The sequence below is a fragment of the Patagioenas fasciata genome, chromosome 2 (assembly GCF_037038585.1).
Source record: "Patagioenas fasciata isolate bPatFas1 chromosome 2, bPatFas1.hap1, whole genome shotgun sequence".
Classification (NCBI taxonomy): domain Eukaryota; kingdom Metazoa; phylum Chordata; class Aves; order Columbiformes; family Columbidae; genus Patagioenas; species Patagioenas fasciata.
This window is the reverse complement of record NC_092521.1, coordinates 92,693,050-92,720,266: the sequence shown is the minus strand read 5'-3', so window position 1 is coordinate 92,720,266 and position 27,217 is coordinate 92,693,050. Positions and strand designations below refer to the sequence as shown.

At 36.5% G+C, this 27,217-nt stretch overlaps 1 protein-coding gene across 9 annotated transcripts; it reads left to right on the top strand.

Moving 5' to 3' along the window:
* On the top strand, window positions 1-27,217 carry SLC35B3 (solute carrier family 35 member B3). Of its 9 annotated transcripts, XR_011737549.1 has the most exons (13): window positions 48-137; window positions 1,332-1,552; window positions 2,727-2,851; window positions 4,963-5,241; window positions 5,991-6,112; window positions 8,028-8,182; window positions 9,752-9,859; window positions 14,641-14,738; window positions 17,557-17,649; window positions 18,071-18,182; window positions 20,634-20,752; window positions 22,292-22,386; window positions 22,788-22,863. XR_011737549.1 is itself a non-coding variant. In XM_065830249.2 (12 exons), the coding sequence occupies exons 3-12, from the start codon at window positions 2,798-2,800 to the stop codon at window positions 24,120-24,122; spliced, it is 1,242 nt and encodes a 413-aa protein (XP_065686321.1). In that variant the 5' UTR covers window positions 48-137; window positions 1,332-1,552; window positions 2,727-2,797; the 3' UTR covers window positions 24,123-27,217. The 9 variants fall into 9 exon arrangements, 8 of the variants coding, with proteins under 8 accessions (XP_071660663.1, XP_065686320.1, XP_065686321.1 ...); XM_065830249.2 differs by lacking the exons at window positions 20,634-20,752; window positions 22,292-22,386 and adding an exon at window positions 23,972-27,217 and having other exon boundaries at window positions 22,788-22,857; XM_071804560.1 differs by lacking the exon at window positions 22,292-22,386.

Genomic DNA, 27,217 nt, shown 5'->3' with positions numbered 1-27,217 from the left:
TCGGTGCTCGCGCCGAGCCCTGGCATCCTCGCCGCCACTTCCGTCTGGAGAGAGCTGGCGGGGTGCAGCGGCGGTTGGTGGAGGAGGCCGGTTGGCCGCTGCCGCCGTGCCCCTCCCCCTCCTCCTCCACCGAACAGGTACGGGGGCGGGGCCGCTCCTTCCCCGCGCACTGGGTCGGGTGGGCAGGGCGCGGGGTCGCGGTCGCTTCTTGCGAAGCGTCACCCGGCAGCTGGGGGCCATGGCCGCCACGGTGAGGAGCGCAGGGGGCCGGGGCGCGGAGGAGGCGCCGTCCCTCCGCGATGGGCGCTCGGGGCCACTGGGCAGCGAGACGTTTCGTTTCCCGGGGAGAGGGGTGGAGAACGGCGGCCTGTCGCGGCTCCGGAGCCTCTGTCACAGCCCTACCTGGGGCAGCTGGTAGCTGCTTGGGCAGAGCCACGTCTGCCCTGGCCTCGGAGTGTGGCGTGAGCCAGCCCCCGGCAGCTCGGGTGGCAGAGGGCTGGGCGCAGGCGAAGGGGCGATAAGGAATCTTCAAGGGTCGCGCTGGTCCCTGCCTCCCTTCCCTATTATTATTTATAATTTTATCGTTAGTTTTAATAATTATATTTGTAATTTATGATTTATAAGCCTGACAGTATTTAAGAAGCAACTATACAACACCGTCAGACACATGGTGTGAACTGTGGAGTTGCCACATGCAGGGACAGGTTGTCATATGCTGCCCAGAGAAGTGCTGGAATCACTATCCCTGGAGGTCTTTAAAAGGCATTTAGACGAGGTTCTTAGGGACATGGTTTAGTGCTGGAGTGAGGTTATGGTTGATGATCCTGAGGGTCTCTTCCAACTGAAATGATTCTGTGATTCTATGACAGGAGTTGGACTCGATAATCCTTGTGAGTCCCTTTCAACTCAGGACATTCTATGATTTTCTTTTGCTTTTGGCGCAGGAACCAGGTACCAACAAGCAAAGGATATGCTCAGGTCTCTGACAGAAGTAGTTTTGCGTCCTTGTAACTCAGAGTATCCCTGTTACTGTGCCTGCTGCCAGGTGTTTGTAGTATCAGCTCCAAAGGAAATTAATCTTGGCAAGGGCTAGCATGGAACTTGCCTTGCATGGCACAGAAGGGTGCTGAGATGCTAGTTTCTGCCATACTGATGCCTTTAACAATGTTTTTCAGGGTTAAATAAAGAAGTTCCAGCACTTCCATAGTGTTTCTTCCATGACTGATACAAGCCATGAACTTTTTAGAGGTTGAAGAAATTTTGCTTTTCTAGTTGCTTGTTCATTTGGTTCTTTTTCATGTAATAACCAGTATATTTTACTTGTGCTTTAGGTTAAAATCTTGCTCTGCATGGGATTTTTTTTCAAAGGAGAAGGAGCAAAAGGTCTTTGATCTGAAGAATGTGTTGTTTGCATTTTTACACAGAGGAGAGTAAAAAAAGAAGGGGAATATGCTATTTTATACACATCAAGACAGCTCTTAATCCACCTAACTCTTCATAAAACATTTTTGCTGCATGTTCAAAAGATGGATCAGTTGCTTGAGAGATTTTGGTGAGAGGATAAATAACATTTTTGATAGTTAGAAAAAATATAAGTTTGAGAAGTCACAGTAGACTTCAGAAGAATTCTGTCACTGTTGGTAATGAAATTACTTGATGAAGAGTGTTTCAAATGGATGCATACATTTACAGTTTCTTCAGTTTTTAAATAATATTCCTTGAATGTGATAATTTTTTTTGTTTCCTTTAGAAGGTAATAGAAAAAAAACAATTATTAGGCATTATCTTCTTTTGGGTGGCCTTGAGTGTGAATAGAGATATCAGTGTTGTTTCTTTAGTAGTAGACTCAGTAATCTGCAAGAAATTAAATGGACAGATTATAGAAACTGGTGGTGTTCCTGAGGAAGTATTTTGAATATGAATAGTTGAAAATTGGAGAATTGTGTTAATTATGGTGTGGGTTAATGTTGATAGGCAGCTCAGGACTACAGAGCTGCTTACTCGCTTTCCCCCTGCCCCAAGAAGAATGAGGGGAAAGGAGGAATAAAAGCAAGAAGACTTACAGCTTGAGATAAAAAGTGTTTAAGAAGTGGAGTAGAAGTAGAAAGAAGTAGAAAAAGAGACAGAAAACAAAACAGGTGATGTAAGAGCAATCACTCCTCCCACAGGCAGACCGATGCCCAGCCAGTTCCTGAGTAAAAGATCGCTAACCTCCCTAGACCCCCTCCTCTTGCTTTTTATTGCTGAGCATGATGCTTTATTGCATATAATATCTCAGGTTGGGTAGGGTCATATGTCTGCTCCTGCCCTTTCCCACCCTTCTGCACACACCCACGTCTGTTCACTGCAGGCAGGGGAGAGCAGAGGGAGAAACAGAAAAGTCCTTGATGCTGTACAAGCTCTGCTCATCAATAACTAAAACATTAGTACATGTTTTTGGCATTGTTCTTGTCACAAATGTAAAACACAGCACCATACAAGCTGCTGTGAAAAAAATTAACTCCATCCCAGCCAGATCCAATACACTTGTTACTGTTTCTTGTTCCCTCTACTTCTGATCCTTACACAGGTGGTACACAAATAATATCTAAATTAGTGGCTAGAGTGGAAATTGTAGGTACAAAACTATGCATTATGCAATTCACTTCATTTTTGGACTCTGGAAGCACACATGACAGTACATGGCTGTGTCTTCTGCTGGGCATATGTCATTCTCTGTGTTTCAGCTTAGGTGAAAAATGAGGCTCAGATCATTTCTGCAACTCTTGCTCCTGCTGAGGAAGTGTGACATTAACAAATGCTATGTGCCCAGCAAGAGGAAGTGCACACTGGACAGGAAAGATCTGAACAGGTACCAATGAAAATACAAGTTCAGCTAAGATGTCAGTGTTGGATAGATTTCCAAATACATTGTCATTCCTTCATGGTGATTTGCTTCTTGGGCTTGAAGATGAGCATGCTAACTTCACATGCAGCTCTTGTGAGGAGAGTAGTAATTCATATCCTGGTTTAGTGACCAAATAAGGATCACCGAGTATCTTCTGCAGGCACCTTTACTCTTCTTACATGATGGAGGAATGCTATACAGGCAGGACTGAAGGGAACTGCTCAATCATCTAATTCAGTCTTCACAACTTTACATAATTGCTTTCATAAACTTCACCTTCAAAACAGTTCAGTTGTTCCTTCTTTCCTTTTTTTTTTAGGCTGCGTCAGAGTACAGGTAGTCTAGGGATGAAAAGGTAGCTCCTAGTAAAGTTGGTTCATGATCACTCTGTGTCCATTTGCTCCCATGCTTTTGTCCTTAAAATTGTAATTGTTTCTCCTCTAATGGCAATCCCTGTGATACTTTTATTGAAAGCAAGTCTGTTTTCTTTTCATCAGGGTTTTGCTATGCTGGACAACTTGCATCTCATTTCAGTTCTTAAGATGGACAATCTCTTCTTCCATCCTCATACGTTTTATACAGTTCTTCAAATCTGTCTTTGAGAATGATCAGAACTCTGTGTGTACTGTACATGAAGGCTCACTAATGCATCATTATATGACATTGGTACTTTTCTGGTTTTACTGAAAAGAGTCTACTTAAACTTTGTCTTTTTCCATTTTTGTGGCTACCTGATTTTGGGATTAACTAACAATCCACAAGGGTAAACTTTCTATCTCTTGCTTTTGGTTTTCAACTGACAAATTCTGAATTTAAACACGAATAGTTGATATAGTCCCTAAACTACTGTTATAGTCCCCAAACTGTCCTCTCGGAACTTTAATAAGAATCTAGTTCCAACCTGACACTATGTTGTGTCAAAAAAAGGAAACAACCACATAGCAAGATTTATGCTAATCCTTTTTTTCAGCTAAACTTGTCATTTCTTATATTGTATAGTAAATTACCAATTTTCCTGTAGATTACATTTACTGCATTTTTGCCATGATGTAGCTTTTATATACTAGCATATTTTCCATTTAAAGACAGCGGGAAAAGCGTTTTTCATACATGTGTGATAAGTATTTTTGAGTTAGGGAAAACAAACCACTACGTAGTTGAGACAAACAGAATTTAATTACTGACTGCTGGCTGACCTACACTTAAAAATCGTGGGATAACTGACTGACCAGTGTGTTTATCTTCAGGCTGAAAGTAAAAAAGGAAAAAAAAAATGCATCAAACATTGTATTCTGTGCTGAGCGGGAGAAAAGAATTATTTGCCTGTCAATGTATTAAGCTGCTAAATTCCTTCTCCAGCCTTCAGTTATCCAATTTTGTTTTCTATTACATGTGGAAGTGGCTGCATGTGGCTAATATTAAAGGGATTGCCATACCATAGACCTCCTCAGATAATCTATTTAATTTCTGAGACTGGCTTTTTAATCTTCTTGTTTCTATCTTCATGTTCTTTTCTTTAGAAGTGTGTGAGAAGTAATGAATGAGGGCATAACTTCTTCCACTTCAATACTTGTAACCAGTTGTAGGCTCAAATATGTCCTTTTTAGCAAGGCTTCCCCTGTAATGGACTAGTCTGGTATATTTCACTGTGAAAATGAAGTATAGACAGAACCACAGTGCTTCAATACCAGTTCTTTTACTGTGATTTATCATGGGGATCACTTCTCTTCCAGACCGTCACTCCTTTGAGTACTAGCAGAAGAGGGCTACTTTGAACTGTTGTCAAACTGAAGCTGGTTTTCAATGGCTGGTGTTTTGGGATTTGTTTGGCTGTTTTGTAGAGTGTAGGAATACTACTTCCCACATGAAGCAAAAGTGCATTCATAAAATGTTGTTTGCCTTTGATATAAAGTGATGTTAACTTTGAACATCAGAAAAGATACATAAAATTTACTAATAAAAACAATCCAGCAAAACTCTTAAACGTTTATATTTTCTGTATAAACATCACTTGGTTACTGTTGTTGTTGGAAGTGTGTATGTTATGTCCTATCTGACTTTAGCATTTCTTTCAGCTTTCTGATAGAGGACACACAGAAAGAGAAGAGCAGAAAGAAGACAACAGTAGCACCGAATGCAGCGAACTAGGAATCATGGATCTGAAATTCACTTCGTCAAGAAAATACATTTCCATCAGTGTACCTTCCAAATCTCAAACTATGTCACCTCATATCAAATCAGTAGATGATGTTGTAGTTCTTGGCATTAATCTCAGCAAGTTTAGCAAACCTACTCAGTTTTTCATCTGTGTTTCTGGAGTTTTTATGTTTTATCTAATCTATGGATATTTACAGGTAAATGCTATGAACTTATGTCTTATGCCAGTTCTTCCTACCCCTTTTCTTTTTCAACAGCATAATAATAGAGTATGTATTTCAATATGTATAGATGTTTAAATTAGATATTATCAGTAATTGAAAGCAGAATCTCAAAAAGCAAAAGATGAGGTAGCCTTTTGTGTCTGTAACTGACACATCTGCCTAATTCTTTATGCAGTGCGTGTGTTTTCCATAACAAATTACTCTGGCTTTAAATCTTCCTACAGCCTGCAAATTTATAAGCTCACAAGTGCCATTTAATATGGACACTCAAAATATTAGGTGCCCATTCCTAAGAGATTAAAATTAACAGTAAATGTGTCTTTTAGAGAAATTTTGTATTAAATTTATTGTGAACTGTTTATAAATTTTGGATAAAAACTGTCTACTGAAGTAAATGAACTGAAAACCAACTGAAAAGCAGACAGGAAATGATCTATAATTTGAGATAAAGACTAATGGATCAAAGGTATTCCTCCTGATGAATCGTTCCATTAATTTCAGTGGATTTACACCAACAGTAAATTTTCTCATTGCAGTTTAGAGAACCTAAATTCTCTTTTTCAATACTTTGCAAGTTATGCATGGCAGGTAAATTCTACTTACTGTGCAGCAGCTGCAAAGGCTAGATTTGCATGTATGTGAAGAAAAAAAACCCCTTGATTTTGGTTTGATTCAATATTTCGGTGTCCATATGTGACCTTGGTGTTTTTTTGTTTTTATAGGAATTGATATTTTCAGTGGAAGGTTTTAAACCTTTTGGTTGGTACCTCACTTTAGTGCAATTTGGATTTTATTCTATTTTTGGACTAATAGAATTGCAATTGATTCAGGACAAAAGGAGAAGGTATGTTTTTTTCCAGGCATTTTACCTGCTGCCCATAAAGTTAGAAACTTTTAATATTTATGGTAAATTTAACCTGTGTTGTTTGAACGTGAGTATTGTGAAGCATTGGTAACAGTTCTTTAGTTAAAGTGAATTTACTGAGCGATGTTAGAAAACGTTTTATAAGCACCCACTTAGATTTCAGACCTGTAAGTAGTCTTGTTGTCTCTACTGTCACTTCATCTCGCTTAGCGAGCATATTCTACCCTTAAGGTAACTGATACAGACTGACTCATGTATGTGTTGCATGGGATTATCAAGTCTAGAATGGGGCCAACAGCACTTCACAGCATGTGAAGCCATCTGCCACTGAATGTCTTTTTCTTTGAACCTTGGCACCTCCTCACTAAGAGGTTCCTTTGACACGCTGTGCATCTTGGAGAGTGTCAGAGGTCTGCTCTCTGCCATGCAACTGTGTAGGTTTGCTTCAAAGGATGTGTTTATGTTCTGCGTTTTTTCATTTAAGATAGCACTTGTAACACCCTGCCACAGAATTATTCTGTGTTTTCACTGCAGTTGACCAAGGAGATTCTTGCTGTCTTGAATCCCATGGGTATGGGACAGTTGATATTACTTGATGTGGCCATGCTGTGTGGCTTTTTGCCCAACTATAGCCTCTGCAAACTGCATACTGAGTTCCTCTGGAAGCTTGGATAGAGGCTGTCATGTTGTACGTGAATTTTAAAATTGCTTTACAGCATTCTGTCCTAGTTGAGCATGACTAGTTTTCCTTACCTGTAGTCAATCTTAGCTGATTTTGCACATACTGATTTTAGGTAATAGAATAATTTTGTAGCCAAACAATGTAACTTTGATAAATTAATCTTTTCTATTTTGAACATTGACAGCTTGTATTTCAAGTTATCTGACTTTTTGAGTCATTATACATCAGATAATATTGCATAGTTACCTTCTGAGTGTTCTGTAACTAATATTTAGGTTTTGGTTATCAAATAGTTGCTAATGCTTGCAGAGCATGACTCTGTAGGTAAGCTATGTTGGAAATCTAGATCTCAAATATATTTGAAATTCTACTTTTGATAACCTAGGCATCTTCTTGTGCATGCCAAAAATTTATTTCTTCATTTTTATGCTGAATTCTGTTTCTTAAATTTCTCATGCATGCCTCAGAGTATGCCTACGTCACTTAATGAGTTATGGGTAAGATAGGGTTACAGCAAAACATCTCCATATGTTGCTTAATTTGGCTCTGAGTATGCATAAAGAATACCTGAACATATGCACAACAATAACTGTAAAAAAACCCACAAAGTGAGCACAACAATTGCTAAAAATTACTGTTAGATCATCTGTTATCAGTGCAAACAGTGCATCTGAAAATGTTCAACAATCCCCTCCGTTCATGATATCTGAATCGCTTCTTTCTTAGTTGTGTTGAGTTTTATAAAACAATGGTACTTTTTTCAGCTTTCTTCATTCTAAAAATATCAATGTTCCTGTGAAAACTTCACCAAAAAAATTGACACAGTGACCATGACAGCACTAAGACTCAGGATATTTTGGTATACCAAGCTTCGGTGTTTCTTTTGACAAATTATCTGAAGCCTTTTTCTTGATTCTTCTGTAAATAATATACCTTCTCAGAAGGAGGTTAAAGAATTACTGCTTGAATGCTTCATGAGCCATGAAGTTTTTATTGTTTTATATTTGAATGCTGTTTATTAGCAGTATTTGAAATATGTGAAATTTGGAATCAGTCATTTATGTACGTTTTAAAATTTCTCTTGTGGAATGAAATTCAGTAGGAAAGACGGTGAAGTTGTATTACAAACATACTCCTTTTTCTAAATTTTTCAAGCTAAATCTCCTCTAGATGAATCTGTAATACCAAGATTTGTACACTTCTGTTTTTCAGAATTCCTGGCAAAACCTACGTGATAATAGCGTTTTTAACAGTGGGAACTATGGGTTTGTCAAATACCTCTTTAGGATACCTGAATTACCCTACTCAAGTAATCTTCAAGTGCTGTAAGCTGATTCCAGTTATGATAGGTGGGGTTTTTATACAAGGTAAGTGTTAGTCCTGCTATTAGATGATTTTTCTGTTGTTTCTTTGGGAGACAGTCATGTATGGAATCATGTATTCGTTAAATTCCACTGAGGTTCTTGGATAGAGAGGGATAGGTAGTATATTTCCTACAGAAGGAAAAACATGAATTTCTGAAGCAGCTTATCTGAAAATGTACAAATGCAATTAGATGAACAGAAAACGTGGGGAAAAATAAGTTATACAGCTCACTTGCAAACTTCATTTTTATGCAGGCTTTCTTTAAGTAATGCAACTTTGTTTTCTAAACAAAATCACTTCATGAATTAAACATTTTCAGTACTGAAATGGAAAACTTGAAATGGGAAAAAAAGATCCAGCCATGACTCGTGAAGAAATCCCTTACTTTTCTTGCTTGAAAAGTTTGATTCCTAAATTCCTAATTAAAATTCCTAAATTTTTATTGAATGATCAATCAGAAATACACTTGGTTTTACATGTCTTTGGTTTGTCCTAAAAATCATAGTTCAAATTCCAAGAACAGAAAAAGTGATCTGGAGGACAATGTGTAAAGACTACAGTTATGTGAATAAACATGCATCAGTATTTCTGGATTTGGAAGCCTTAACTATATTATAAAAGTTTCTCTTTGTTGAATACACAAGGATTCATTAAATCAGTAAAGCTTCACATGGGCAAGTGTTATGAAGTAGAATCTAGAATTATATATTTTTGTTTCTGTAGTTAATTTTGGCTTTCTAGTTCCAACATGAAGCTGAAGATTTAGAGGTTACAGGTTTACATATGGCCATGCATGCACAGTATGTACCTTTTATTCAGAGTCATTTTGTATCATTTTAATACTGAGAGACTGGCATTAACTTAAAGCTTTATGAAACTTTATATTGTGTCATAGTAGTATTGTATTCTCAGAAACTGTGGTTATTGTTTATTATTTTTAAAAATTTTCAGTTAAAATTTTCTGTTTAAAAATGTTGCCTTGGAAGCTTATATTGGACGTCCAGCTTCTGGGAAGGGAGTATGTTATTTCAAAAAAGATATACTAACTCCTGCCTTTTCATTTCCCTACTCTTTCGATATTTCTTTCTCCACCCACCTCCACGTTTCATCTCTCCCAAACCAAGGAACAATGCAGGGTTCTAAAAGTACCCAAATCATCTGTAAGTGTTTGGGAATGACTCCTCTCTAATCAATAAAGGCAGCCAAAATGTTTCGCATGAGAGAAAAATCTTAAGAAAACATCTAAGCTGTCCTGAAGTTGCTGAGATGGTGCTTTGTCGGGGAGGATGTGCTTTATAGCATTGAAAGTGTGCTTTATGTCATTATAATAACCCTAAACTGACCACATGAATCACATCAGTATCTGTTAAGGTCCTTTTTCATGTCAGGAACTGCCGTTGTAGAAGAAAATGCTTCAATCATTGAAAGGCCAGAAAATTAAGTCTCCTACTGAAGTAAAGGAATTATGTTGGAACTGTTTTTTCCTTTGCCTTCTAGTTTGCTAAGCAGGATAAACATGGAATTCTGAGAGTGTTAACACTCTGTTCATGTTCTTTGCATCACTTTTGAAGGAAAACGTTATAATATTGCCGATGTGTCTGCTGCCCTATGTATGAGTCTTGGATTAATCTGGTTTACTTTAGCTGACAGCACGGTTGCACCAAACTTCAACTTGACAGGTAAAGAAATACTATATTTTAGAGTTTAACAAAATGCTTGTTTTTTCCTGCAATAAGAGTTCATAGAAGTTCTGAGAGTTCTTGGTGGACTGCCTTCAGGTATCATACAGATAATGCAGGTTTCATTGTAGCTTTGCACTGACAGAACTATATTTGTGACAGAAGAGGTCTTTTCTTCCAAGTGTTAGTTTTTAGGTTCTTAAAATTTCTGGAAATTCCATCCTTTAGCTTGAAATGTCTCATGCTTGTTCTCAAGAAATACTTAGTTCCCAGTAGATATGTTTAAATAAATATGATAAAATTCAGTTTGAATATTTGAAAACTTCAAAAGTTTAGTTGTCTTTTCTAGTTAAACCTTTAAGTCTTTTTTCCATTTCTGAACCATCTACTTTATAATAATTGATGTTCTCACTCAGATTTGCTGTACTTCTTACTTGGAGTGCCCACCTTCTAACTGTTCTACACTGTGTAATATCAGAAACAAAGAAAAGATTTTAACCTGCTTGGGTTTAAAAACTTGGTTGAATTTCTTTCTCAAATGCAAAGTGAGAATTACTTATTCATAAAATCCATGTTATTTACTTGGCTGATGTTTGGATTACTACTGAACATTGAAACTTTTGAATATTCAACTTTTAATGTATTCTGCTTTTGAAATTCTGCGATGAGTTACAAGAATTGTTTTGACAGAGGTACTGTGTGAAATCTCTATTTCTTAATAGTGGAGGCACTGATTTATAGGTTTTGTTCCTAAAAATAATAAATTCTTGGTTTTAAGGAAAAGACTTCTTGTCTTCACAAAATATTATTTCATCTACTGTTAGTAGTGATCAGTTTGTGATGTTGTCTAAACCGTATGTATCTTTTGCTCATAAATTAATTCTTATGCCTTTTAATGTAATTTTAGTGCTAATGGTAGTGGGAGAGATTACAAATGTTTGCGAATTCTGTAACGTGCTGTGCATTTAATGTGTTTATGTGTGGTGTAAGTGGCTACTTGAAAATAAATGTATTTTGAGTACAGTATAATGTTGGTATGCTTGTAATTCTGATAGATGGATATGTCTTCCCTTTACAGCTATTTTTTACTATGACCTGCAAGTGTATTCAGATGTTAATATATTCCTTTTATAAAAATTGAATTGTTTTAAATATATGCTATGACTCGGTTCTGAAAAGATTTGAAAAGTTGATTCATCGCCTGAATGGGGTAAGGTAAAGTGCAGCAAGTGTAGCAAAGTCCTGATGCCCTCAAAGATGTGCAAAACACAAGATAAAAAACTTTAAATGTCTTCAGAGAATAAACAGGATTGTCTTTCATTGTTAGTTTATTTTGAACACTTCAAGTCTGTATATATTGATGCTAGAGCACAACCATTTGGAGGAATTTAGTAATGTGAAAATAGAATATAGGACTAGAATTCAAATCTGGATCAAGTCTGGATGTGCCTTTAGGAAGGTAATTCAAAATTATCTTGCTCACCTGAGAAGGTTCTTTCTGTATTTTTCTGTTCCCTATTACCTGTTGTGTTTTATTCCTATGTCACTTAATTTAACCAGAAGAAAGTTTTTATAATGGGAAAGGTGGAGTTTTTCCTTTTCTTGGATGAATTATGGAGACAGATGGCCCCTTCCTTCAAGAAATGTACTGATTTTTGGTGTCACAAAAAGATGTAGCTGCTGAAGTGCAAAAACAGTTATAAGAATGGCAAAATGCAAAATGGCATGTTCTTTTGAATAATTACACTTCATGATGTAAATCACATAATAAGAACTGAAAGCAGAGAGGCAGAATTTAATTTTGAATTTCATAGAGTATCTTCAAATAATGACAAAGTATTTAAGGATACTAAAACTTTCAAAAATGTAAACAGCAAATTAAATCACTGTTTTCTAAAGTTGCAGTTTTATGTTACTGCCTACTTACTGCACCCTAAATTACTGATTTTGTTCCATTGTTTTATGAACTTTTATGTAGAATTGTTGCCACACAAGCCAGTATGATTGTAGCATAAAGTCATAGAACTTCTACTAACTTGTTAAGAACAAGCCGTTTACATTTCACTCTTGTAAGTGAGTGAAACTGTGCTGTGAAGTTAAACAAAACACATAATCTTTGTTGTCTGATGCAAATACTGACAATGGAGCATGAGCAGATGTGAAATATTATCTGGATGAACAGTTTTACAAGTCCTTTTATTTCTTTTTTGTTTGGTTGTTTTTTTTGTTTTTTCTTCCCTGCTATTGAAATCTAATCTCAATATTGCTGGGCCAAAAAAGGAAACTACCCAGATTTTGTTTACACATGAAAGAGGTCAGCCAAGAAAACAGAACTCTTCTGCCAGAACAGGTACATGTTTGTAATTAAGGAAGAGGTATACTCTTCAAGATGGAGTTGGTGCCAAGAGCTCTAAGTATCTCCTAGTGTTATCAAACTGGAGAGGTAGTAGTAGATATCCTAAACAGCTGTGAGTAATAGATACAGGACTTCCAAAAGAGAAACCAGAAGGAGACAGTCTTGAAGTATTGGTGGTACAGGAGCTTCCACTGCTCTGACATTACAGGTGTAAGTGGGAATTAACTATTTTCAGTGAGGACACAGTTAAAGTATCAATTCCACAAAAAATCCACCACCCTAGAATGTTTGTACAGGTGCAGTTTAGACTTTTGCAGACTGCGGTGTTTTGTCCTTGGCTTCAGTATTATTAAGATGATATTATAAAACTTCATTAGCTGCATCTACTGTGTTTTCTAATCTTATGTATGGAATGCTTTTAAAATCATAGAATCATAGAATGTGCTGACTTGGAAGGGACCCACAAGGATCATCAAGTCCAATTTCTGTCCCTGCATAGGACAACTCCACAGTTCACACCGTGTGGAGTATTAAAGAGGTCTTAATGGGCAGGTAAACTACAAATAATTCAGTAGTTTAACACATTTGCATGATGGGGATTGCAAGTGTGAGAATGCATTGTTGAGGAACTTCCGTAAATATCCAATAGCTTATAAATGTGTAAGTAGTGTTAACATTTTAATGACTTCAAACATCACATTAATAGTGTAAAATACAATATAGTGTAGTGTTTCAATCAAGTCTGCTGATGCAAGACCTCTAGGTTTAATTTCTTTCAGACTAATTTAGGACCAGTTCTTCCAATCATTATTACTCGTGCTTTACATACTACATAGCATTACTGGCCTTGTCCATTGTTTTGGTGCTGCTGCTTGGCAGGTGCAGTGCTGTAACAGTGAGTGGAACAATTCTTCTCATACTCCAAACTGTGTATGTATGTAATATTAACATGTGTTTAGTCCATACATTTCTACTTTCCATGCATGCTTAGATTACAGGTAACCTTTTCATCTCCATCTAGTGCTGAGCCCATGTATCTGTCCAGTGGTGTGACTGGGCCATTAAGTGCTGCTGGTGTTGCAGTATGATTAAGAATGCAGATGAAGATGCACTCAGTCACTTTACAGAAGTGATCTGCAGCAAGGCTGTTGCTGAGCTGGAGGTGGTGTTATACTTTTGGACCAGAGCTGAATCCAGGGAGTTAATTTATCTATACTGTTGTTCATAGCATAACCAATATTATTCAGGTTATCATATCATTTCCATTGACTCCTACCTTTTCCAATGCCTGATATCTTTGAATAATGAAGAGCCTTTTTTTTTTTTTTTTGTTCCCTTCCCTAGCCTGGGAAAGGAAATGGTTCCCAAACTAAAGACGCTGGTTTGGAAGTTTCCATATATCCAGAAGCTGGCCAAGGAGATGCCACCTTAAACTTCATTGGTCTTAAAAATGTTAAATCTTTCAATTCTGGAAATCCTAGGAGCTGGGATTTTTTTCTCTGTCAGGAGGTTATACTCCATTTGGCCTGTCAGAATGCCTATTTTGAGGCCTCTGATAGTAAGAACATAATATTAAGAAGACATAGCACTGTTTGTTTCTAGTCTTCCATTCCTCACTCTTCCCTGAAATTTAGGATGTTTCAAGGAGCCAAGAATAGAGCAGACAGTAAATATGATTTTGATGACTGATATCATCTGTAATGTTATATACTTAGGAAAACTGGTATTTCAACCTGTGTGAGTCATTAATTTTTACCTTTTGCAACATTAAATAAAACAGTTGCGATAGTCATGAAAGAATCAGAGTTTGGAGGTTGGGAAATGACTTGTAACTGGCATGGATAAAGAGTTATTAATTTTTGTTATTGGAAAGCTGATTATATTATTGATGGTGTAGTGAACAAATACGGTACCTGAGCTATAGTTCTTTGAAATTAGTATTTCAACAATGGAATAGTTCCACTGTGAATCCTCTTGCATTTATTTTGTAATTACATCTAACATTTCTTTTTGTCTCTGTCGGGAAAAATAATCTAAGATTAACTACTCAAAAGAGTATGTTCTCTGGTTATTTATCTTCATTAAAAATACCTCAGTAGATGCAATTGACATTCTTTCACTCTTGTTCCCTACAAAACTCCAGCGAGCTTCTTTATAGCAGTGTCCAGAGGTTCCTGTCAAGCTTAGACATGCAGAGCTTGGGGCTTGACTCGTGGAGGGAGTGGGTGTGGTCAATGCTTTATAGTGGCATAATGAAATAACGTTTTCTGACATTTAGAATATGATATAGAGGGGGTTTTATTATTTTTCTATTCCTGAGATTTTTAATTTTTTTCAGGGTAAGTACAGAGTGGTTTTCATCACTACTCTGCTTTGCTGATAAATATTCTGAACAGGTTTTTGTTTGTTTGTTTTCTTATATTAGGTGTGGTCCTAATATCCCTTGCCCTCTGCGCAGATGCAGTTATAGGAAATGTGCAGGAAAAAGCTATGAAGTTGCACAATGGTTCTAATTCAGAAATGGTAAATATCAGATTTGCAATTTTAGAAGAACATGTTATTTTTAGACAAGGTGCACAATGGCAAAACATGAGACTTAATTTGCTTTTCTCTTGCATATGTAAAGAAAGGCTCTTGGTGTGCTATGCTTGGGGTCTCTGTTTGGGAGCTTTTGGTGGCTTTTTTGTTTTGTTTTGTTTTTCAACCTTCCGCGGGGCTAATTTCTGTGTGCAACTTCAAATGCATTTTGCAGCTACAAAGCCACTTACTTTTAGCAACAATTTCTTTGTCTGCCCTGCAGACCTGAAATCAACAGAGTGTTTTCTGTATGATCATGCACTTAATCTCTGAAAAATATATACTGTTCTTCTGGTATATGTAAGCATGTATTACATGGAAGACATGGCTTTTCTTACTTTACTAGACCTCTGATTCTAGAGTGTGCTAGCATGTAAGAGGCAGCCTTTTTCCTAAGCTTTTGAAATCAGTAAAAGTGGCTTTCAGAATGGGTGAATATGTTTGTTCCTGATTCAGTGAAATACATGATTTTGAAAAAGTCTTGCTCAGTATTTTTTGGATGCTCATTTGGAATGTGGATTAGCTGTTTGTATGGTCTGACATTTTTTTCTTTTTAGACAAAACTTGAGTTTGGCCTTGGCATCTTCTTCTCTAAAATTGAGTAAATATAAGAAAATATTTTTATTATAACAGACATCTGAATATGACACAAGTAAAAAACTATTGAAATTTGATTTGCGTATTTGGCATGTATTTGACATTTAACTAGAAAATCTAGTTTTTCATTTATGAGCTTTATAAATAGAGAGAAAAATCAGTTAGAAAGAAGCTTCATTTTTGGCTGAAAGGGATTTAGGTTGGCTGAAGAAGTTTGAGTTGTAGGTTTCTGGCAAGTGGAAGAATATACCTGAAAAGGGTCACTGTATTCTTGGCTTTGATTTTTGTACTTTTCCTTAGTATTCACTGCTGACTGCTGCCAGAGGCAGAGATCTCAGCTAGATGGACCTCACCTAACCCAGCGCAACCTTCTATAGCTGTAATCTCTGAAATCCAAAACAAAGTACAATCTGTAACTGTTTTCTTGCCCACTTTGCATCTTGCCAGCTGACAGTTGTTAAGTGCCTTACCTGCAATGCATGTGTTGTCTACAGAACTTTGCTTTTTATTCTGCCTTAGTCTGACAAATGTTGGTCTTCATATTGTATACTCATACTACTTGTAGAGAATCGGTCTAGTGATTAAGAATATAAAGGTTTTGTTTGAGGCCTAGAGGTGACACTCCAAGATTTTGTTTGGAGAGAATTCAGTGCAGAGTACAAGCAGAATTTCAGAAATAACTTTTCTCAACCTGAGACCGTGCATGAAAATTTAAGAGGTCTTCTGAGTTGGGGATGATGTTAACAGTGATCTGGAAAGCAAGTTGAATAGTAAAGGAACCTGTCACCCACAGGTTCTCTGTTTTGTGGCCAAATTTGGAGCTTGCCATGGATTAAACAGTGATAAAAAGAGAAAGGATGTGTTGTAGCTGAAATAGTAATCACTGCTCTGGAAAGTTATACCTGACTTTGCCTTGTGTGTGATTGTAAGGAAGTGACTTTTATCTTTCTGCCTAACGGGGAACTCGCAACATGGTGCTTGTTCCTGGTTGTGAAAAGTGAGGTTTTTGGGTAGTATGGGAGAAAAGCCAGGTGGAGATGCAAGTGAAGAATTAGAGACTAACTTTTGTGTGTATAAACACTGTAAAATAAGTGCTCTGGAGATCAGATAATTGTTTAAGAGGTTGAAAGCAGTTCTGCTCTTGAAATGTATTTCCATACTCCAGTATTGCAGAGCAGTGATAAGGTTCTTTTGTCTTATGGCATTGTTATTGATTGTTTGTAGATTTATTATTACAAATAGCTGAGATAGTGTAACAAGAAAAGAATTCATGAAACTCGTGTGAAAAGATGTATGCCAGTAATTAACATCAAGTTTTGAAAGTGTAGTAAATCAGTGTGTTCTAGCTGGTAATCTGTAGAATTGTTCACTGTCTCCCTTCTTTTCACAAGAAAAGGCCACTAAAAGTTGCCCAAACAGCTGAATGCCTCCTACTGCATGGGAGGATGAATGGATGGATGGGCAGTTCCAGCTTCTGATGTTGCCTCTGCATGGGGAAAGATAGGATGAAATTCTTATGTTGGTTTTGTATGAAGCTATGAGTTATATAAGGGTACAGACAAAATTAAGAGCTTACCTGTTTGCTGAGTTTAGTCTCTTCTGAGCACTGAACTAGGTCAGAGCTGTTCATATATGAAAATCTTGTGTTCTATAACCATAACGCAGGTGGGCCATGTATGTGAAGTGGCACAGATGAAAGTTCTTTGACACTTTTTCTGGCAGTGCATAGTGACTATGTGCTAACCCTTTGCACATTTAATATAATGTGGATCTTTATTGTTCAGGATGAGGAGCAGAAAACAAAATATGTTTAGTGTATTATTCAAGCAATTTAATTATATAGTTGCATGACGTTTTATTCAGGCTGTGAAATCCTGAATTTGAAGGATTTACCACAGTCAGTGTTGACCTCAGGATATTATTAACGGACTAGCTTGCAAAACTTTTTTTTTTAATGTAGCTGTGGGAAGGCAGGATGTCTTGAACACTTGGGCAATTTTTTACTGTACATCAGCTACTATAGAAATCCTAGTGGAAATATATTTAAACACTGTAAATTCAACTCTGAGAAGTTGAACCTGTTAATAGGACCACATATTTGAAAGCATTTAATTTTGTCCTTCTGTGTAATATCACCTGGTAATTATTTTCTCTTAAACTGTTCTAGGTTTTATATTCCTATTCAATAGGTTTTGCTTATATTTTATTTGGATTAATGTGCACTAGTGGATTAAGCCCCGCAGTAACATTTTGCTCGAAGGTATGTATAAAGATTTGCTTTGTTTTATGAAAAACCTCATTGGAAAACTGTGCTGTGTGGTTTAGAAAATCTCACCACTTCTCTGAAGTTATTTTCATCATGTAAACTGGTTGACGTGTATAATTCATACATTAAGCAAGTTGTTACAGTCTTTGATGTATGAGATAGGGTGACGTTTTAATAGGGTGGTGTTTTAAAAAACAGACCAAAATCACAGGACCAGACTTATGAGCTTATAATTTCATTATTATTTTTCCCTTATTTAACTAAAATTAAATAAGGATCTTTGCATGGATGCGTTGTTGAATGGCTTATTATTGCTCAAGCAATTGATTAAAGTCTGTGTTTTTATGTCATTTTACAGTACCTCAGGGTTTGTTTTACATTTTCCTAACAGGTTTTTTTTTTGTTGTTGTTGCAGCATCCAGTTCAGACTTACGGTTATGCATTCCTTTTCTCTCTGACTGGGTATTTTGGCATATCCTTCGTTCTAGCGTTGATTAAAATCTTTGGTGCCCTTCTGGCTGTAACAGGTACAAACAAATGATATCTTTACTGCTTTTGGTATAAAAACATGAAGTAATCCTATTTTATTGTTTAGGACAGAGCCCTGGAGAATTGTTCTTACTCTGGCTTTTTTCTGTTGGTTGTGCTGCCTGATTGTGGTTTGTGTAGCATGGATCTTCTCCGGTAGTATGTGTTTGAGAGTGTCCTGATCCTTGCTGTGCCACAGTTTCAACTTTGAAGAACCTCTTAAGTAATCTTGTCCTCATAGCCTGTGTTAGTGCACAAACAACAGTGTTCTAAAACAGAAGAACCAGAAATTCTTGGAAGAATTGACATTCAAGATGCTAGGAAAAGACAGGTATTATTTGAAACATGGAAGGAAAAGGAAAGATATTCCAGTAAGCCATAGTAGGCAGTGTCATAGTCTCTAAGCACAGAATTTCTGGAGATTTCCAGCAAATGGTATTACTAGAAAAACTATGAAGAACTCTCCTAAAGCTTCTGCATGTCCATACACTCTTGGTGGAATGCTGCTGTAGCAATGTTAAATGTACACTCCAGGCTCGGTTCAGAATAAACTCAAATGGAACAAATTCTAACTTTTGTGATGGTCTCATCAGTTCTTTTTATTGAACTGAAGAGAATAAGGAATGTGCATTAGTTTTGGAAGTCAGGATTTGAACTAAACAAACTTCTGATGGGCTGTGTAACAGCTGCTGGATTATCTCTAAAGTGCAACTTTCATATTCACAGTAGTGGTACAAGCCTATCAATGACAGAAGCAGACGATATAGTCTTTCATTTGTTCTTGATTTCTGACGTAATTGTCTGACAAAAAATTGAAACAGTCATGCTTTCTGTTAAATGCTTAGTACAGCATATGGCTGTATCAGCCTTGTCAAAGGAAACAAATGTAAAGAACTCTGATCAGTAATACATTGAAAACATTTGGGCCACTCACTGATGTGTCTCCTAGCCAGACATGAATGTGGAACAATAAAATGGGCCTATAAGAAAGATGGGAACAGACTTTTTAGCAGGACCTGTTGCAATATGACAAGGGGTGGTGGCTTTAAACTAAAGGAGGGGAGATTCAGACTGGACATGAGGAAGAAATGTTTTACAATGAGGGTGGTAAAACACTGGCACAGGATCCTCCAAAGAGGTGGCACATGCCCCATCCCAGGAAACATTCAAGGCCAGGCTGCATGGGGCTCTGAGCAACCTGATATAGTTGAAGATGTCCCTGCTCATGGCAGAGGGGTTAGACTAGATGACCTCTGAAGGTCCTTTCCAACGCAAACTATAAGTCCCTAAAGTATGTCAAAAGTTACTGGAATGCTCTCCAGGCTAAGAAAGTCACTAAATGCCATCTGGTCTGCTCCTGTGGTAGTTCACGTACAAATAAAAAGTCTCTGTGATTAGTTGTTCTCACCTAATAATATAATAATTTCCTAGCAGTAAATGCAGTCAGACCTATCTGCACTGACGTGTTCCAGGTATGTATCCAGATTGATGAAGAAAAGGAGAACATGAATCAAGAGGCAGTCACAACCATTATGGATTTTCAACCTTTATAGAATATCAGACTTGGCTCTCATCCCTTGTGCAACTGGCCATATTCTTCATGTTGAGCAATCAGTCATCTGGAAAAATCAAGTGGACAGATTGAAATCCTACTCGCTGATATTGGCCCTCTATGAATGAGGAAGCCACTGAACACGAGTCTCAGCACTGCTCTGGGAAGTAATGTCATCTGATTAGGCTTGATCTTTAGTAACGCATTGGCTGATGTGTGCCTTAAAAACAATGAAAGCTATTAAAACTGAACAAATTCTGGGTGGAAGGGCAACTGTACAGCTTCAGAGAAGGAAGTATGTTCAGATCCTGTTGATAGTTTGCTGAAGATCCTTAATGGAAAAAGCAGTATATGGTTAAATCAAAGGAATCACTAGTAAGACAGATGCAACAGAAATTGGGGCCCAGAAATTATTTGTACTAGTTTACTGTGGCTTGTGAGACTAGTTTACTGTATTTGTGAGACAAGTGAGTGCTTTTAACCTGTATTATTATGAGTTCCTAAAACAGCCAAATGACTGGAGTGTTTACAGATCAGAATATCCTCAACTGTTGGAACAGGAAATGACCTCGCAGTTCATTTTAACAGCAGTTAATTGTAATGTTAACATTTTTCATGTATCTTACACTAAAGGAAAAGTCTGACACTTGATCATTTTTCATCATCTTCCTATACACCTGTTTTCAGGCTGTGCCTTAAATTATTACTTTTCACTATATGCAACTGCTGTAGAACATAAAATTGTTTATCTGTAGAAAATTGTTGCTTCCAAACATAAAACGTAACTCAAGTGTATTTTTCATAAGTCAGTCACTGCCTGCTTACCTTCCTCTACCCTTTCTATAGCTGTTAGAGTAGTCTATCAAGAACAGTTATACCAGGCTTGTTCCTTCCTCAGGTTACCCTTTCTTAAATCTACAAATGGTAGTCGCAAGAACCCCAGGGGAAATGTGTAGCAAGATGTCATGGAGCTGCTTTCCTCTCTTCCCTCTAGCCCTAAAAGCTGGTTTCTCTCAGGTGATGCTCTACTTCATTCACAGTAGTGGAGAGGAAAATACAGATAGTTGCTTTCTGACCTGAGGATTGCATGCTCTGCTTTCCTATAAATTATTATCTCTGCAGCACTTCTGTTCGTGGTTGTTTTCAACAAAGTTCAGTATGTCTCCTGAATGGAAATTGGCCTAGATGAGAGGGTTGGTTCATGTACTACAGTAGCTCTTAAAAAAAAGTCTTACTGTGCTTAAAAAAATGTTTAAAATTGTTATGGAATAGCAAACCTTTCCCAGGTTTTGTTGTGTGTGACCTTGACAGTCCTAACACTGGAGCCCTTTCTGTCTTGCCTGTAGCAATGTGAAAATGTTTATTGTGCCTTGGCAGAACACCACATTCATTACTGTCCCTCCCACCCCCCATCCATCCTCTCCCTTCTTGGGGGGGTGAGCGGGGTGAAAGAGTTTAATGAAAATTGTATTTCTATTAGCAGAATGAGAAATTATCAGACTTAATTGGGAAAAAGAAGAAAAGGCACTTAATTTAGAAGGAAATGGTTACATAAATATTTTAATTAATAACTGATTTGAAAGAACAGAAATAATCGTAATTAGAACAACTGAAGTAATTTAAGCATTTTTTAAATTATTCATCTGTAAACTGTTTTCTAATTAAAACTCAATTTTCTTTTTCATTCTCCTTTAATTTTTCATGTAATAGAAAATCATTTTACTTGATGCACATAAATTTCTAAAAATGTAAAGAAAATTATTACGAAGAAGTTGAGATTGAGGCAGTTGAAGCAATGGTGAAGCCTATTTATTCCACTACAAAACATGCATTTAAGTAAATATATGTTTGTGCAGCAGAGCTGGGGAGAATGAAGCTTGCTTTACTAGCCATGACAGCATGAAAATACATCTGTAGTCATTGGTTCCTTTTGTCAGTATATTGCAGTAAGACTAATGTGGGCGTAGTTATACAAGTAAGGCTTTCCAGTATGATATAGTAAAAAGTACTTCATGGTAACCAAAATTATTTTCTGTTAATAAAAAGCATAGTTTTCTTTAGGTGCAGACAATTGTACTGGGGTCTTTCTTAAGTGAGAAGCCTGCACTACCATGTAAACACCTTCTCGGGCCCTTAACCTTCATAGCTGAACATTTGCGCCTGACTGCATTGTTAGTTTTTAAAAACAAAACAAAACATTTTCTGTAACTTCTACTCCTTTTTGTTTCAGTGATAAACTATAGAGACTTCCCAGTACACAATTTGCTAGCAACCGTGTATTCTTGTTTGTAGAAGGTAGCATTGAAATTGTTCAAATAATTGTTGGAGCTGTAGTCAATTGGAGAGTAACCCAAACAGATAGTTTACTTCCATCTAGGTAACCAGATTGTGTTCTCAATGCTCCTCATTACCTCGATTCTTTCTAGTGTTAAGAACACACGTAGAAGAATTTCTCTTAATGGTTTTGATGGAAACTTCCTAATGCATAATCATTGAAGTGGGACATCCTTGGTCTCTTAGGTTTCTGACTAAAATTGTGTTTCTCTGCACTGTTAGGTAAATTTTCAGTAACTTCAAAAGAATGGCAAGATGCTGATCCCATTCCACTTAAAAATGAAGCCCAAAACACAACTGAACTGTCACAACATGAGGTGAAAATGGCAAGAGATTTGATGTATCCAAATAGTGATACCACTTCTTTCTGCTTTAAGAGATTAGCTTATACCATTAGTTACTTGCAAGGATTGTTTGTTGCTTTAAGATATTGTGGATTGATTAGTTAAGTAGTCTTGTCCTGGAAGTTCCTCTGCTGCAGATACTGTGACTGGAACTGATACCACTGATGCAGTGAGCTTGTTTCAAATAGTGTCTGGTTCTAGTGCTGTTTTGCACTGGACTGGGGCATCTGCAGTCTGTGTTTGCACAGGATGGTCATTGTTTTAACCAGATACTTTATCACTTAATGAGGTTATCTACTAATATTGAAGGCTATATTATGTTATTTTGCTGTAACTGCATTCTTAAAGAAGTAAATATCTGTTTTCCTCTGCAGTAACAACAGGAAGAAAAGCAATGACCATTGTGCTTTCTTTTTTGTTCTTTGCAAAGCCATTCACATTCCAGTAAGTATTTATAATTTTAAACGGATTTTAATATATTTTATAAAAAAATGTGTTCTTAATCATGGAAATATAACAACAACAACAAGCTTAAATGCTTTTCATTTTATATCCTCTACAAATATTGGCAATTTGCTGTAAATATTGACTGGCGTCTTGATGCTAATCGTACTAGAGAAAATATTTTCGTTTTTTTCTAAAGGTCTGGAAGACAAGTTATTTCATGTGTTGCCTTTTTAGCAGCAGTAGTAGTAGTTTTAAGAAAAATCTTACATAAACTCTAGTGCTTATGATACTTAATAAATTGTTTGGGTACTTTCTCTGTAGAGAAAGATTCAGCTAAAGGAAAGCATTTTCTCCATTACAATATTGTTTCCCCTTTTATGAGCTCAGGTTTGAGTTCTTAACTATCCCTTTTAAATAACTGCAAGTTTCTATTATCTTGACATATTAAATTGCAGGATTTTTGAGCTTGGATTTCTTCCTTTTTTTTTGATTTTAAGGAAGAGCTTAAGTTGAAAAATGCATCTAATTGCTTCTAAAAATCCATCTAATTGCTTCTGTTTTGAAACAAAATAGTATTCCATTTTATTGCTATGTATAAATCTATTTGAGATTTGAGAACAAAGCTTACAGCCACATGCCCAAATGGAATTTACTCCAGAAAAAAATCTTGAGGCTTAAAATAATGAAAACAAAAATGTGCCTACATTGGGAAGTATGGATATTAGGCACTGAGTGAGAACATGTTTTGGACTAGTAATAGAGGTTATATTTCTCCTAACTGTAGAAAGGAAAAGAATATTAAAACCCCTCGGGACTACTTTATTCATGTGTGAAAGAACATCTACTGTTTAGTTATTATTTAACTATAAATGCACCTTAATAAGCTCTTCAGCCAGGATGGGAAAAGTGGAACGATAGTAATAATAAATATTGAAGCAAATTCTTTCTCAGAGTCCACTAATTCGTGTTTTGTTTTGGCTGTTTCTTCCTTAAACGTTTTTGTCCTTAGTGTAGGGGCTTTGTTTTTATTTAATCCATAAATATTGGTATGTACTCACCACAGCTAAAGTACTAACAGTAATTTTTTTCTCCTCCTTTCCCTCCCCTTTAGGTACGTGTGGTCAGGTTTACTGGTTGTCCTTGGCATATTTCTTAATGTTTACAGTAAGAATATGGATAAAATCAAACTGCCTTCACTACATGGTCTTTGGAAAAAAAGTGTGGAAGAAAGAAAAACAAGGACGTTGTCACAAACTGTATAGACAGTGGTTTATGCCTTGTCTAGACTATGACTTACTCGTTACTGTTTTGTTGGAACAGTCTTCAACTGATTCACTTTCCAAAGGGAACATTATTAAAACCAAAGGAGCTGAAGGCATATTGTCTGTTTGCAGTTTGCTAGAAATGCACATTTTTGTGAACCCTTTCTTCAAAGCACTTGAATTCATCGTAAAAGGTATTGTAGGCCATTGTCAGATGGCATTATCAAGCAATGAAGGACAGCAGCTCCCGGCAAACTGCTGAGAAGCTGCATTCCAAGTGGGACACAGTGGAAGACTGATTTGGGCATTTTAATAATATTGGCCATGTGGCTGATCTGAGATTAGTGGTTCTTTGTTAATTGTCTAGGCAGAGTAATTTAAATGTAATACTTTATTAACATTTAATGAAACCTAATCAGCAACTGGTTGACCAAATTGCGATTTTAAAGGTAGAAGGTTTAGAATATGTTGTTACTCTTTTTCATTTTAAATAAACATGTTGTGGGTGGTTGGTTTTTTTTTTTTTTAAGTTATTGATTATATCACAGAATTTTGTATTTATTGTAATAATTGAAGTTTGTATGGAAATCTTACTGTGTTACTCTTTTTGATGATTGCTTGCAAGTAACAGAAAATCAGATTGAGTTTGTGCAGCCAACACCTGTGAATTTAGAAGGGGGGAATGGGCTTTTGGGCCTGAACAGGGTGAGAACACAGAATGAAAAAGTTGTGATTGAAACAGTGGCATAAAAAACTGTTATTTGGCGATTCTTTGGTGAAATTTTTAGTGGCCTGTGGCCCTCCGTATCATAGTAGTGTAAAGAGACATGGAAGTCTTCTAAATCAGTATCATCAAATCAAAACTCCTCATTTTCAGTATTGGAGTAAAAATAACAGCATCTGCTAATGTACTTGGAATAGGTATTGTGTCAGTCTGTGCAGTCCTGTGATGAACTTAAGAGGATTAGGGTACAGATTACAATTTTCTTTATTTAATGACAGAAGGAGACAATATACTACCAGTCTGTCTTTTTCATTGTGAAATTAGGAAGATTAAGTCCATTTATCTGTCTTTTATACTCAACATGCTTTTGAATCACTTGTCATCTCTTTTATTTTATATATTTGGCAGTAGCACTTTAAAAATACGAATCACCTTATAGTTCATTGTTCTCATGTGGTCATGATTTTTTTCATTCTTCTTGTCTCCCTTAGATGCATCTTTGTGTATGTTCTTTCAACTTAAACAAAAGTATATTGGAAAAAATAATTGTATAGTGAGGAAGAATGTACAAAGAATTGAAATATCTCACAAGTTTGCCTTCTGCCAAAATACTAGCTTATGAAAGTATTCAAAATGTGCAAAATGTTTTTCAGACGTTTAGGAAGAATCACTGTTTCAAGGAGATTGTGATCAAAGCACAGACACAAAATGTGCCTTAAATTTTGCCGTCTGAGTTGGTAGCTAGCATATGCTGTATTAAGTCCGTTACAAAATATGGGGTGTTTCAAAAAGATGGACCCACTTTCAAAGACACACTGATTTCAAATTGGGTCCACTTTTTGAAACACCCTGTAGAACATGGAATAACAGAGCCATCTTAGCACCATGGGACAAATAGGTAGAGTGGAGACCTGCACTAATGTAACTGCACTGTTTCCAGCACTCAGCCTACTCTGGTGTGTCAGCAAAGCCTTTCAACCCATATTCACCCAGTATTGCCAAGTTACACAAATTTATTGCATGTGACAATTTTATTTTTTAAATTCCAAGCTGCTGCATGATTGATTATGTCATGGATAAGGTAGAAAGGTGCGAGCTTGATGAGCAGACGCACCTTGAAAGAGAGGAGTGGCCTGTCGTGGCCATCCATTTTCATGTTGCAGCCAAAGTTTTATGACAAGATATGAAAAAGGGTTACAATTTCAAATTTGATGGAAGAGTGCATTTGACCAAGTCAAGGGGTTTGATACACATTCCTTTACCAGTAATATTTATCGACTCATATTCACTTGCGTTCTTTTCACTACATGAAGTTCCGCTTTCCAGTGAGGGTAAGTTACCTATCAAACTCAAAAGAGGGACAGTTTTTGAATAATTGAAAAGTAATTATGGAACATTTACTGCTCTGTTCACTAGCTTGGTGAAACTTGGTGATTAGCATTTGAGCACTGTTTTGACAATTTTTCAGTCTCAGTTTTGCCATCTGTAAACTGTTTGTTGCTAAACATTATTGAACTTCAGGAAAGCAAATTATGTGAAAGCTACCATAAATGCAGAAAGTCATAGTAAATATAATTCATTTGGCATCTGTTTTAAATGAGTAGATGAGAAGTCACTCCCAGAGTTTCTGACTAAAATTCAAATGTAGTATGTAGGTTACCAAACTGTTTATAGAATCCAGTTTTGTCTCTATTTTGTCTCTTTGGAGAGCATAGTGTTCACAATAATTTGCCTTTTAATTTATTCTCTATTGTATACAAGACTGAGTTAATGGAGCACACATTAGGGGAAGTTTTGATTTATTTTTTAATTCTTTTTTTAAACTGTAGAAATGCACATTTTGTTTTACAGGTGTACTTTTAAAAATGTTTTTTATAGATGAATATTGTAGGCTTAGTGTCAATAGCATACATTTAAGACTTGGAATTTTATTTTCATACATGTGAGTCTCATACTTGCTAATTAACAATATGTAAGCGTGGTAGTGAAAATGCGCACACAAGTGAGAGTAGTTCAGAATTTACCACCTGTTGTGGTCTGTGCAGTTTCATACTTCAACTGAGACATTAAGAAATGCTTCATTTCAGTGAATTGCTGTTTGTGTTTGTTTGTTTTAACAAGCTTTATAGTGCATGCAAGTGACAGAACCTTATAAATCTCCAAGTGTTCTTATTACAACATTTTGGTTTAGGATCTTCTGTACTGTTTATGTATGTATGTTTTGTGTTGTCTATGGAATATGAATAAGGGCTTGTCCACAAAGTAACTGTAAATTCTTTATTTTTTGTGTAAGAACACTTATATTGGGGTGTTGGTTAACCCTTCCTTAATGTTACTATGTAGGCTGATTATAATATACTTTTGCATTTTA

Excerpts from the sequence above, each read along its gene's own strand:
- SLC35B3 (XM_065830248.2), top strand. The coding sequence starts at position 2,798 with ATGCTATGTGCCCAGCAAGAGGAAGTGCACACTGGACAGGAAAGATCT. Across the intron at positions 17,650-18,070 it reads CAGTAACATTTTGCTCGAAG|CATCCAGTTCAGACTTACGG; the intron begins GTATGTATAAAG and ends TTGTTGTTGCAG. Across the intron at positions 18,183-22,787 it reads TGCCCTTCTGGCTGTAACAG|TAACAACAGGAAGAAAAGCA; the intron begins GTACAAACAAAT and ends TTTCCTCTGCAG.